General features: G+C 35.0%; 1 protein-coding gene across 4 annotated transcripts in view; it reads right to left on the bottom strand.

Moving 5' to 3' along the window:
• The window catches only part of ralgapa2 (Ral GTPase activating protein catalytic subunit alpha 2), a 477749-nt gene that overhangs the window by 32128 nt on the left and 430436 nt on the right, over positions 1–15185 (bottom strand). For all 4 annotated transcript variants that reach the window (XM_073051378.1, XM_073051381.1, XM_073051380.1 and 1 more), the window contains one exon: positions 5753–5792. In XM_073051378.1, the coding sequence (XP_072907479.1) occupies positions 5779–5792 (14 nt within the window). In that variant the 3' untranslated portion in view covers positions 5753–5778. The remainder of the gene's footprint in view (positions 1–5752; positions 5793–15185) is intronic.

The following is a 15185-nucleotide window of genomic DNA, read 5'->3' as shown; positions in this document are numbered from 1 at the left end:
ACGCAAATTTTCATAATTTATAGTGCAAATTGGAAATTCAAACTAACTTCATATAATTATGTCTGCTTGGAATTTATAGCTTAATATATAAAATAAATTTAATCTGTAGTCTTTATGTTTTTCATTGTTTCATATTTAACTGATCTGGTGCCTGATATATTAACAGATCCTTTCTTGACCGATCACTATTTTTATGCTGCAGATCAATATTTATTTAAAGCCATGATGAGAGATTGATTCAAACAGAATAGCTCATGTAAGATTTAAAATAACAATGAGGCAAAGAGGAGGAATTCTGTAAATGAAAAACATATATATTTTTCTCAAAGTCATTAACTTGTAAAACATGCAAGTGTCAATGTTCATCTTTTTTAGAGAAGCTAGTGTCTAATAAGTGTACAGGTCAGCTTTCATGCACCTCAAATAACCAAAGGTCAGTACAATTTATTATTTTAGAAATTAACCACTATTAATAAGGAAAAATTCTTTAGCCATCTCTCATTTAGAGTGATTATTTTCTTGTATGTCAATTGGTGTTGCTTTACAACTAGCCACTAGGAGATGCATGAGTGTTGCCCACTATCTAATACTTCCATTTTAATTTTGATTTTGAATCCATTCAGTCACGTCTTTATTGATGCGACTTTATTGGGATTTTATTATTTGGGAAACATTGGTGAGAAACAGAAAATCATCTAAATGCACATGACAGAGAACACAATTAGATTCTCAGCTATACTGGGACAAACTATTTTAGCTGCATATCTAAGGTTACAGACTAGGATTCCACTATTTAAAAGGCTGCATTTCTCTTAAAGCCAAAAATATGTTTACTTCACTGTCTCGTTAAATATTGCTAATATTTAAATAATTAGGGTTTTAATTGTCTCGGTCTCTCATTCCACATTAGAGAAGAGCTAAATGCAATGAAACTGAGCTTCACATGCATATCGATACCCCGTGGATAAAGTATGAACAAATTAGGTAGCAAGGGGCCAGATATGAGCATAGTCAGGTCAGCCCATTCAAGTTCAAATTATCATCTTTGGCAGAGGGAAGCACTCAGTTTGAAGTGGATATGAACTAATAAGGCATACTGTTGATGGCAAAACAATATTATAAATTGTTACTACCAACATGGCCAATTAAAACATAAAAATCTTCAGTTATTTAAGCTGTTTTGACTGTTTTAAAATAAATTATTTAATAGAAATCTGACCTTTATTTTTAGCTCATCTATTCAGATTATGTGACTGACTAATTTTCCCACACTACCTCTGCTTTACCTCCCCAGTCATATTGGTTTCTTCCCTCTGGGTATATCTTAAGAAAATGAAAGTTTGTTTTTTTTAGATATATTTAGTTGATGTTCTCATGTAATGTCTCATAAAAGAAACCAATAGCACCAGTAAAACCAAACCAGTTCCATTTTCCACTCAGTTCTTGGTAACCCTCTGTGTTGTTCCCACTGGTTTCGTCTTCAGCTAGTTGTCCCATAGGATTCAGGTGATTGCCTCAATAGTAATCAGATCTTGGGATCCCTTAACTCCTGTAAGGGGCCTAAGAGCAAATTAACTTGCTTCTGAACAGAGTATTTGTTGTGAGGAAGTCAGCAAAGAATATGGAAAATACTTTTCTTAGAAAGGCAACTTCTTCTGACACCTTCTCCCTCCCAACCGCTGGTAGAATTTCCTAGATGTTGCAAGGATGCCTCCATCATCCCCCCTTTGCCAGCCACACGAGGTGAACAGTTGAACAGCAGTCTCCAGACAAGACCTACCAATTACAATCTTCTAGTTGCCCAGCACAAGCCTCAAGCAAGAATAAAGTCCACAGTTAAAATTTAACAGTGTCATGCATTTATATAGTGCTTTTAACGTAGTGTAACATATCACAGCAGCATAATTTTACAGCCTCCTGTTGTAGGTTTGTTGTTTCCCATTTCTTAGAGGTTTGATATATTTACCGACTCTCAAAACTATGATGGCTTGTTGGACATTTTAAATTAATTTATGAACTGAAATGCAATGCATCAAATTACATTTGTTTTTTCTGCTTCATAAACATAATCAAATCTGCTGTTTCATAAAGATTGCTCCTATATTTTATCATTACTCTTAGGTAAAAGGTATTATTTACTCAATAACATTTCCAAAATCAATTAGGACCTTCACAGTCAAAATAAATTTTCAAAGAACAATTTTGACAGATATGCTCATATAAAAGACATGAAATAGTATAATACATAATAAATAAATTCATGTATTTTAATATATTTAATCAAATAAATGCTACTGTGATCAAACTGTATTATAGCTTCCTCTTGTTCAAACTGATAAGGTGGAATTTTGTGGACAGATCACTGAAATACTGGCTCTACCATGACATGACCAAGGTAGGTATTAATTCTTATTCTCAGTATTTAGACTTTTTAGAGTAGCTTGTGGTCCAGACCACTAGGGAAAATGCAATTCTGGATTGTGTATTGTGCCATGAACCAGAATTGATCAGGAAACTTAAAGTAAAGGAACCCTTAGGAAGTAGTGATTGTAATATGATAGAAATCACCATGTAGTTTGAGAGGGAGAAGGTAAAAACAGATGTATCAGAACCAGAGTTGAGTAAAGGTAACTGCAAAAGCATGAGAGAGGAGCTCATCAATGGCTGGAGTTTTTGGGAGTAATTTGGAAGAAGCAGGGTTAGCTCACCCTAATGAAGAAACATTCTAAAGAGAGGATTAGACAATTGCAGCTGCCAAGAGAATACAAATGCAGCATAAAAGCAAAAGATACAGCAAAAATTAGTAGTTCGCTTAATAATCAGTAAGCTTTTAAAAACCAACAGAAGGCAGCTAAAATAGCGATCAAGAACGAGAAGATGAAATATGAAAATAAGCCTGCCAATAAGCTCAAAGAGGACATCAAAAGTTTTATTCTGAGATATATAAAGAGTAAAAGAGAGGCAAGGATGGACACTGGACTGCCAGAAAATGATGCTAGAGAGGCAGTAATGGGGAACAAAGAAATGGCAGATCAAGTATCAGTCTTCACTGTGGACGACATCAGCAACAGTTGAAATTCGAGAACCAGGGCAGAAGTGAGTGTAGTTGCTATTACTAAGGAGAAACTGGAAGGTCTGAAGGTAGATTTGTCAGCTGGATGATATGGACTACAACCCAGTTTTCTGAAAGAGGCAGCTGAAGAGATTGCAGAGGCATTAGTAATGATATTTCAAGAATCACTAGGTTCTGCAATGGTTCCAGAGGACTGGAAAACTGCAAATGTCACTCCACTCTTTAAGAAGGGAGGGAGGCAGAAGAAAGGAAATTCTAGACCAGTTAGCTTGACTTCATTGGTTGAGAAGATGCTTGAGTTCATTATTAAGGGGTACTTGGAGGTACATGATAAAATATGCTGAAGTCAGCATAGTCTCCTTAAGGGGAAATCTTGCCTGACGAATCTGTTGGAATTCTTTGAGGAAGTAGTAGGCAGGATAGACAAAGGAGAGTTAGTGGACATTGTTTATTTGGATTTTCAGAAAGCCTTTGATAAAGTGCACATACAAACCTACTAAACAAGGTAGCAACCCATGGTATTACAGGCACAATTCTAGCATGGATGAAAATTGACTGACAGGCAGAAAGCAAAGTGTGGGAATAAAGTGGGCCTTTTCTGGTTGGCTGCTGGTGACAAGTGGCATTCTGCAGAGATTGGAGTTAGCTCTGCTACTTTTCAAGTTATAGAACTGGATGATAGAATTGATGGTTCTGTGGTCAAGTTTGCAGATGATACAAAAGTAAATGGATGACAGATAGTGTTCAGGAGGCAGAGATTCTGCAGAAGGACTTGGGCTGAGTAGGAGAATGGGCAAAGAACTGGCAGATGGAATACAGTTTTGGGACTTGTATGGTCATGAACTTTTGTAGAATGATTAAAAGTGTACACTACTTTCTAAACAGGGAACAAATTCAGAAATTGGATGTGCAGGGGACTTTGGAGTCCTAGTGCAAGATTCCCTATTCTTGGTTGAGTTGGTAATAATCAAGGCAATTGTAATGTTAGCATTCATTTTGAGAGGACTAGAATATAGAAGCAAGGATGTAATGCTAGGGTTTTATAAGACACACTTGGAGTATTGTGAGCAGTCTAAGGAAGGAAATGCTGGCAATGGAGTGGGTCCAGGGGAGGTTTAGAAGAATGACCCCAGGCAAGAAATGAGGAGCTGTGGGCCTGCACTCGCTGGGGTTTAGAAGAGAAACCTCACTGATATCTTCCGAATATTGAAAGGCTTGGATAGAGTGGACATGGAGAGGATGTTTTCAATAGTGGTAGAGTCCAGGACCAGAGGGCACAGCCTTACAATAGAGGAACTTCCCTTTAGAACAGAAATGAGGAGGAATTTCTTTTTCAAGAGGGTGGTGAATCTGTGGAATTTATTGTCACAGACAGCTGAAGCCACGTCATTGGGTATATTTAAAGTAGAGTTTGATACGTTCTTGATGTGTAAGGGTATCAAAGATTCTGGGGAGAAGGCTGGAGAATTGGGTCAAGAAGGAAAATAATTCAGCCATAATTGAATGGTAGAGTGACTTGATGGACCAAAGAGCTTAATTCTGCCTGATGTCTTATGGTCTTATAAAAGGGTTTTATTGGACAAGTGTAGGAAAGATGTTTGTATGAGATCCAAATCAGTCCATAAGTACAGGATGAAAAACTAATATAAAGAAAATATGAATAAGGGGAAACTTAAATTCTGCTCCTATGTCTTGTAGTCTTATTGCTTTAACTTTTACTAGAAATAGGGCCATTGTTAACTGGAGTCTTTTGATGGGGCAACATCTGCTATATAGGCTCAGCTACTAACATCAAGAATTAATTTTACAAAAAAATGGTAATGTAGTAAGAAACAGATTACCATCTCCGAAAACTTCAACACCTATCACGTTCTTAGAATTGGTGCTAGTATGCTAATATACTCCTTAGAGGGTTAATCAATGAGGTCCATCAGCTTCAGCCAGACTCCTCCTACTTCTGGCTGCGGCAGGCAGACTGCCACATTCTTCATTTTTATCAGTAAGTTTTAAATTGCCCAGACAAATAAGCAGAATGAGCAAGCTAGAAAAGGTCACACCTGGCGTGTGGTCGGCCTGCTCCCTATGTCCAAAACCCCACCCACAATTCTCCAGGTTTATGCCACTCTGTCTACTTCTCTTTTGTGTTGCCTTCCTCCCCCAGCTGTTCCATTCAGAAGCCGAGGCTCAGCAATCTGCCCTCCTGAAACTACTTATTAAGCCAAGCTGGCTCAAAAGACAGGCTCAGCACGTGCCACTTCTAATCTATCCAGTTTCAAAATCCAATTGCGTGGTGCTTAACAAACAAAACATAAATGGACTTAACTCTCATTGGCTTCCCTGAAGCAATTCAAACAAAAGCATGAGTGACAAAGACATTCTCCAATATGGCAGGTGTTAGTCTCAGATTCAGCCTCAGGCATACAACAAAAGTATTATCTTTCAGTTAAAGCTCAGACATGCAGAAACAGGGAAGTACCATTAGTACAGCAGTATTGTTAATGCAGCTACCTAGTCAGGTGTTAATTCCCAGCACCACTTGTTTCAAAGCACATCACCACTAATTAGGAGCAATAAGAAATAGCAAGGCCAACTATGCGAACAGCATAAAGAATGTTTATTGATAAAGTGCAATGAACAAACTGGTTGAGACATAGCACAATCAATGTAGTGATGGCTTACCTTTAACAATAACTGTAATCAGATGTTTAAATATTTAAATCTGAAGAGAGAAAAAGAAAATAAAACATGAAGAGGTTACAGATATCATGGTTCTGGACAAAAATAGTATAAGATAAATTTGGTCACAGAAAAACCACAAGTTAATTTAAATACTGCAGTATAAGACTGAAAGAAACTTTCATTTAGAAATATAGACATATTTGGTAATCACTTTCACCAGAAATATAACCCCTAACAGAAATGTTGAAATAAATTCACAATTGATGTTTAAATGCAGCATAAACAATTTAAACTCACTAATTTTTTAATCATGTAAATATGGTATCTTTATATGTAACATGACAAATACATTAAATTAAACTTATTTATTGTTAGAGTTATATATAGACTGTAGGAATTAATTCTAGTTGAGACACAGGAGCACTTGGCTCATTGAATGCTTTCCACATAATATTAATTTCCCATAAGATGATCTCTGAAAAAATGATTAAATATCTAAATAAAACTTGCAACAATATTATGAAAGAATGTCAACAACTGCACATAATTCACAATTGTTCGCAACCTAGGCAATACATATAAATGCACAACCTGTGTTCTTTCAAGCTTTTTCTTAAAAGTCAAAGTAAAAACTACACTGCAATTTGGGGGTAAAGTTGCTTTTCTACCATGTCGCATAGAGATATTTCTAATGGTTGTTTTTCAATAAAAACTATCACACTGTACGCATATGAAAATAACACATGCAACTTCCAGGTAAACAATTAAACAGGGTACTGTGTTATGAAAAGAAAGTGATAATTAATAATACTTGTCAGTTGTAAGCCATCTTCCCTCCTGGGAATAGCAGTGGAGCCCTGCTGTGTAATTTCACCAACACTCCAATCTGAGCAATTGTGAAGAGGTCTTTTGTAATGCCAAAGAATAATGATTTCTACTGTGCACTGTTAAAACTTCGTAACAACAACAGTAATTAGGAATTTTAATCAGCAAGAAAGAGCTTTATTTTTGCTCTTTCTGTTCAATGCTGCATAAAATACAATTTTGAATCATCTCTTTTAGAAAGAGCACATTGGTAACACTATAATGTATGAAATTGGATTGGCTTTGTTTTACCCGAGCTGCAGCTTTCAAACATGCATTATGGATGAACCACAAATAATTGTGTAACAAAACCTGTACAACTAAGCTGCGGTCTTGGTTAAGATGTAATTAAAAGTAACGAACAGTGCTGCTCAGTAAGATTAAATCTTCAGCAACACATAATCTCTGAACCTTTCACTGGTCACTTTTGTTAAATTTCTTGCATGTTTCCTGAACAACTACCTTTATTTGCCATAATTACAGTCATTAAAATATTGACTTAAAGTGTATTTATTTTGTTTTAAATTGAGCAGTATAAACCTGATTTTTTCGTAACCATTTTAAAGAATACCACAAATTAATGTTAGACATTTGCTAAACATTTAACTTAATTACATACTAAGACAATTAGAAATGAAACTCAAGTTTCATCTGAAATACTAGCATATTTTAAAATTCCTATATTTTAAAGGATTATTGCTCTAACCGTGAAATGTTGTTATGTTCATATCCAAAATAACCAATATTTCAGGTGAGATGCTAAACCAAGATTCTTTTTTCCCTTTAACACACTGACCTTCACATAGGCTCCAAGTTAGAACTAGTTCCTGAATTATTAACACTGAAAACCAAATATCTTGCTCTGTATTTCTTTTTAATTGTATAGGACCTAGTTAGCTGGTATATTTTCAAACACACGGTAGCCCTTATCTGTCAAGAATACTCCAGTCCATGTGAAACACCTTTGGATGTTCTGAGATAGAGAAAGGTACTACATGACAAGCTCTCTTTTTTGATACACTCTAGGCCAGTAAGTATGACACCTTTCAGATTGCTGCACTGATGGATGTGATAGGAAACAAATAGAATCACTACAGCATATGCCGGGAATTGGGAATTGGGGTCAGGTTGTAGGTGAATACGAATTTGCGCCTCTAGTCTTGTACAGCCTGCAAGTTGATGAAACACCAAAATGAATCATTAGAACAATTCAACGACCACATATCAATTGCTTGTTCAAAGAGGAGCACTGACTAGCTATCTGGAGAATTCAACAGCACCCTTTCAAATTAATATCTCATTAGATTAGTTTTTCAAGAGGGTGCATGTTGGATCCAAATAGAGTGTGTTCTGCAGAACATAAACTGCAGGGCTGGAGAAATCCATATGGCAGTTTGAATGGTTCAATAAAAACTGCATTTATAAATGACAATATAAACCCTGTAAAATTATGAACTATGTGCAAATGGTCCAGGTGTTATTTCAGGAATAATTTTTGGCAAGGACGGAAATGCCCCCAATTCTCCCTCATGTAAGAGGTTCACTGAGACAGTCTTATAACAACTATAAAGTGTACATTTAAAACTAGATAGCATGCTTTTTTAATGGTATGATTAAAGGGTTAAAAATCATCTATTGAAACTGTGATTCAGAACTAAAAACTGAATCTATACTCCATGGTAGTGCAATACATAAGTGTATCAGACAGAGAAGTATTAAGCCATGGAGTAGACAAGCTTCTTACATGATCAGAGTTTTGTATGGAAGTGGTATTGAATATTCTTTGTCACTTTTAGTCAAGATCCCTGTAGAGCTTCTCTGACAGAAGGCCCACATAGATGTCAGGAGAAAGCAGAAATGGACTTGCCTGTGCTGCCACTATATAGCCCGTGCATACACAGTCTCCAAGTTGACATACTAAAAAGGATTACATGAATGAATCATCATTTCCAGAAAGCCACACAAACAAATATTTCAAGACTATATTAAGTATCGGTACAGCCATATCATCAGAGTTCCAAAATTAGGCAGATTGTGGAAAGTGCTGTGGACAATACTCGTTATATTGAGAGAAGTGTCAGCATTTTCATTAGTAGCTGGAGCTGCACAATCAATGAAGCCCAAGTATGCTCTAATGTACTGAAGAAATTAGGTTATACAAGATGCACGATGACAAGAATTGTTTTATGTCATGTTCTCAGTAACATATTTTTCCAATATGGTTACAAGATGTGAGGTTTAAAAATATACTTAAATTGAAGTTTTAAAACTTCAATTTACTATAAACAAATTTTTACTTGATCAATTTAAGTGCGGTAAACCAAATTTAAGAGTTCATAAATAATTTTGGATAAATTTTCAGCTTTATCAACTACACAGAAAAATGAATGAGAGGGCAGACACAGAGAACTGGCTTATGGTGAGTTGAACAGCAAGAGTGATCACTTTACTGCATCATCATGTTCTAGCTATTGTCTGGGCTTTAGACCTTCCCACATCTTCTCATGTCCACTTCAGTATTATTTCACAAAGACCAGACAGGATTCAGGATTTTACCCATGTAAACTCTATTAAACAGGAGCTCCCATTTCTTTGAGGAAGTAAATTTAAACCTGTTGTTGACAAAAATTTTCACAAAGCTACATCTAGTGAGGTGGAATGTGGAACATTTTAATGCAGTATGTAATTATGTAAAATTCTCAATGGCAAAGAAGAAGTTTATGTAATGTGAACAACATCAGCTGCAGAGTTCCCCTTCCACCCACACAACCAGTAATATATGGTAAATGATCACAAAGGGGCAAGTCTTAATTTGCAGTGTTCATTGAGAATTATATATTGATGGCACATGACTTAGATAGCAACATTGAAATGTATAACATGGAAGTAATTCTAGTTTAAAATTTTTAAGGCTGTGCACTGTGAATGAAGACCCACTTCATTCTGAGGATATTCAACCTAACCCATCGGACAACAAATTGAAGTCAATAAAAACAAACAATGACAGAATATAGCACAGGCAGAAAATCCTATCTCATCAGATTCCTGCTGATGGATAATGGTAAAAGTGTTCTATAGATATTTTTCAATTATGATGCCACATAAAAGTACGTCCTGAAATGACAACTATTAATGCCAAAAGCCATGGGAAAGAAGGAGGATGTTTTTTCGTGCAATTTTCCACACAAATTTCAACTCCTAAAAAAGCCTACAAATATGGGTTTCAAAAGATAGCATTAAAACTAAGTTTGTCAAACTCAGAAATGCTTTGTTGATTATTTTTTATATACTGCTGCCACAAAATAACAGATTTCATGAAGTATGTCAGTGACAATAAACTTGATTCTGATCTTTTGCTTGCAGCAGCACTTAATCTGAGTAATGTTGATTCAAACATATAAACATAAAGCTGCAGGTTTTAATAAAATTCAAATTTTAAAAAATATTAATTTACAAGCATAAGACATTTGGCTGGAGTAAGAAATAAGGCCTTGAAAACAAAATAAGAACATATCATTTGGCAGAAAAACTGCTGGAGAAACTCAGCAGGTCATTCAATATCTGTGGGCAGAAATGGACAGTCAGCATTTTGGGTCAAGGCCCTTTGTCTAAACATATCATCTGATTTGACTTACTGGCTGTTCAGACAAAGCTCATGAAGTATATGTTCATCCAATATCATACAATCTATCACAGAAGCACTGCAGAGATACACTGCTGATGATAATGAGGGAAAAGTAACTTGCAATCAAGTGGAACCACCTAGTGTTTGCATTATTCCAAGAGAGGACCACTGATCTATCAGAAAGTCATGTTGAGACTTGCTGCAAGTCATGAACAGCTAATCTAAGTTTCCACTTAAATACAGCTCAGATGAAGTGGCTGAATGTTAGGACATGCCAGCTTTCTGATATGTTATATTTACTAATGTAGGATAAAAAGATTTTGTGGGGCTGTTTAAGGTTGGGCACTGAATCTGCAGTTATTTCTCAGCAAACACCATTAAAGCATATTAGGTCATCTAACATATCAATGCTGTTTGGAGCTTTCTCTGTAAACAATTTATGTGTCCTATTCGCTGATATAATGAGAACCACTATATAATTAACTATTTCATTGATTTTTGGGCTGTTATGGAATCTCAACACGATTGGCACTACTTTGCTGCAAGTTTTCTTTCTCTCCAATATAACATGATTGTGTATTGGTTGGTGAGGGGCTAGGGGAAAGGTAGAGGAGAAATTTACTAAATGCCAAGATCAGTACTAGACTGATCCAAGTTCTTTCTGTATCACTACAACATATTTGTCAGTGGATTGGTGAGAGGCAATGGAAGAGGCATGGAAGAAAATTATTGGCCTTGGCAAATACAGAAAGCAAAACAGAAATCAACCCTCCCATCGTGAATCACTGGCCTGTGATATTATCAACAGAGAATAAATGAATGAATGAAAAGAAAGATATATTTTCAAGTCATAGTATAACTTCTGACAAAGGAAACCCATTCAAAGCGATGACTTAAAACATGGATATTTGTTAATAATAAAAATACAAAGTGATCTGAAGATGAGTGGATTTTTAAATTGACTATGGCAGTTAAATAGGTCAGCTCTTTTCAAGCAACAGAGTCACCTTACAATGAACAGATGCACACTAATATGACAGAGATTAAATTAGCTTCTCCACAAGGCAAGTTAAAATAAAGGTTGTGCATAAGATGACAATGTTGAGACCTGAGACCTCAGATTTTCCACTAAAGGCTGTTGGGTCTTTTACTCTCTCTTTACTTTGAATAAGAAATAATGGCATTACTTGTTGATTTGTAGACTTGCTCCATAATTCCAAATTACCTGGACTGAAAAACACAATTTCTGCTTCATCTTTTCTCTATCAGCAATGTCAGGTACAAATAAAAAGGTATTCAGACTATAGGACTAAAAAAGTTCAAGTCTTTCCATATTATGTACTTTGGAAACTAGTTCTCTTTTAGAATGATAAATTGAAATTGACATTTATTTACCTGACTTAATTTGCTTTCAATTGAAAATCCACAATATGTTTTCAATATCTCCTGATTAGGAATTTAACACCCAAAAATCTTAAATTTCTCTGTTGTGCCAAATTTGAAGGATGAAGAACACACTGATTAAGTAATTCAAACCCAGCTAGAAATTAGTTGCATCTGTTCTAGTTTTTACTGTATATCCCAGTTTTTCTCCAAAATGACACCAGAAAGTTTGCATGTTTTGTAATTACTGAACTACCAAGAATCAAAAATTGCTTACCTTAAATATGGGTTGTACTGTATAATCAATTCAAATCAATACAACACACACAAATTTAATAATATGAGCTAAACCGAAAAATAAAAGATTAATAGAGTGGAATAAGGCATCTGAGGATAAGAGAAATGTCATGCAAGTAAACATCTTCCTTTCAGCTACTGCTTTTTTATTGTTATGTGGAGCTTGGTACGATGAGGATGCCTATAAGAACTGGGATCTGTTATGTTGTCATTGGGAAAAATGAGACATCTCTGGTCATTATCAATCTTCAATTGAGCTTTTGAAGCAGAAAGACCTCGAGCATCCCAGCTTGGGTCGCATTTGAATGAAAATCACAAAGGTAAATGCACATTTCAATAAATCATTTGGACACCCAAATCCACTTCTATTCATTCAATTAGAAGGTCTATTAATCAGATTTTGAATATTATGAAAATTAATGGCTTCTAAACCAAATGCTAGTAAAATTTGATTATTTATCAAATCACACCAACTGTGCCTTTTCGAAAAGGTATGTGAAATAATGGTATTACTTGTTGATTTGTAGACTTGCTCTGTAGTTCCAAATTACCTTGACTAAAAGATTAAACATACTTTCCTGTGAAATTTGGACTGTATATCTGCCATGTCATTAGGGATAATGTAATGTACAAATTAGTGTGATTAGACCATCATGTAATTATACTTAGATATGAGAGCATTACAAAAGATAACTAATAATCTACTTAAATAATTATTAAAATTTCTTCCGGCCTAATCTTTGAACATTTCTCATGACAGCTATGCTCCTAATACTTACTTTTAACTAAATATTAATGTCTTAAGGTAGGCAGCTATTATCAAGAAGTTAATATACCCACTTAATTTAACTTGATAAAATATTAGCTAAATTCTGTATTTTAGACATCAGGTTTGTCTAAATACAAATACTGGCATTTGCTTCTTGATTGAAATACTCTATATTTTGTGCCTTAAGTACTTAGTAACTTTGTATCAGTACAGTAACTGGTTTAGTCTCCTAATTGTCTAGTAAATCTTATAATTCACAACAAATCAAATGTAGGATGGTTTTATACTTATTATATTAGCTTCTCTTCTCGAGCCCCAGACAATTGCTGTGAAATCTAATGATCATTCTGCATTTCAGAGGATACAGAATAGGCCACTGCAGTGTGAACACATATTTGTCCAGCTGCATCTTTCATGTGTTTTGCTTTTTTTTGACAGTCACCAAACCCCAATGCCCTAGAAGTGTACTTCTGAACTACAGAATTTGGTTTTGAATGTACAAGTTTCTTCTTCAACCAATCTCTTCCTAATAATGAGCAATTGCACCTTGGATCCAACTTCCCTCATCCCCACCATCTCAAATACTTAGTATAAAGATTCTGAATAGAGGTCTAATAATTTAATGTCCCAAAGTACATATTTTTGTTTATGTGCAACCATTTCTCCTTTGGAATTCACTTGAGCTTTTTTTTCCTTCTCCATTTTCATCAGCTTGCTATCAATCCACATTATATCCATTATAATAATGTGTGCAGTTAGCCTTGAAATATCACAGGCAACTTCACATGATCCTGACACATTTAATACTTTGCAATCAAATTAATGGTAACTTTGATCTAATTGTTATAATTTATATTATCCTTATCAAACAGACGCACATGCTCTCCAAATTTTATAAAACAAGAGCAATGGGTTTTGAGCTACATTGTGCCTTCTAATTCATAATATACGATACTCAATTATCGTTAAACAAACATATTTTGATTAACAAAAATAATGTATATTTATGATATGGTAGGAAATAGTAAAAGTGTAAAAATAATTTTCCACTCCAGTTGTGTTTATACATTTACAATTCTCTTTCATTTGCCAGCTTTCATTAGGGCTCAATATCCATCACAAACAATTTAAAATGAAGCAAAATGCAAAGTGCAGAATTGCTTCTGTCAGAAACTGCGAGTAGATGTTCTAATCATTTGAAGTCTGCACTTCAAAGTAGCATGTCATTCAACAAGGAACAGTTATTCTGTCAGAAATAATTACTGTAAAAATTAATAGAGAAAAATGAAGTTGACAAATTCAACTGGTTTCATACTAATAATGGATCAAATTTTACTACTTTCAAAATAAACACCTATCACATAAAAATATGTGTAGGTCCTTAGCAGGAATAAGATTGACCAATTGAAAGTTGTAGAGGTGAAAAACTTGGCATTCTACTGACAATAAGGGCTGTAATATCAGTCTTCGTAAATTGTAGAAAACTGCTGGCCTTCCTTTTCAAAGTTAATTAAAATACTGTATGGTAGATGAGATGTCAGCAAGGCATTTCCTCACAATAGAGTTTTGGCAAAAATGAAGAAGAGAGCCCAAGACCCGAACCATGCAATGCAAGGCATGGCTTCTCCATTTGAGTGTGCAGCTGTCTGATCACAGATTTATATGCAAATAAAGCCTTACTACTCTAGAATTGACCACTATCAGACATAATAAAACAACACCCTCTTCAGATGTGAATAAAGCCTAACAACACTAGAATTGACCACTGATAAACATAATAAAAAGAGGTGACCCCTTATTTCACATTTTACATGATCTTTTAACAGATCTTATTTGTATGGGCAACACATACAAAATGCTGGTGGAACACAGCAGGTCAGGCAGCATCTATAGGGAGAAGCGCTGTCGACGTTTCTGGCCGAGACCCTTCGTCAGGACTTGTATGGGTTTTAGAATCAAGTCATCCTCAGTCAAGGCTTAAAGGTATGACAATTCTTAGCATCACTTTGAACACCATAAATCATTGCTATGAAGAGAGGTGTTCAAGCTGATTAGTTTGCGATGTGGCAGTGTGAACTTGAAGTGAAACAACTTTGAAACCTTTTCTTCCACATGTTTTACAACTTCTGTTCTTCACTCTGATCTTTGGGATCAAAATCATGAATTTGATTTAGATCCTGTATAATATTTCAAAGCTTATTCACCATACTTATCTGATTTATATTTGGGCATAATGTAATTATTGAAAAAAATGGAATTGCATATGCTTACATTTGCAGGCATCTAGAATAATTAGGAACATTAAATAATTCTTTATCTCATATTGGAAGTTAAGCCTTTTCTTTACTGGAGGCCCTCATTGCCTGGAACTTGTGGGACAAAAATGTTTGTCCCTTATTAGCCTTTTAAGATTATTCCATGGGAAATGTTCCTGAAAATACCACCAAATTCAGAATTTCTCAGAATATTTTTCTATATTAACAAACATACAGATA

This window comes from Hemitrygon akajei, chromosome 7, assembly GCF_048418815.1.
Source record: "Hemitrygon akajei chromosome 7, sHemAka1.3, whole genome shotgun sequence".
NCBI lineage: Eukaryota > Metazoa > Chordata > Chondrichthyes > Myliobatiformes > Dasyatidae > Hemitrygon > Hemitrygon akajei.
Note: the sequence above shows the minus strand (reverse complement) of the source record. Positions and strands in the feature narration are given on the sequence as shown.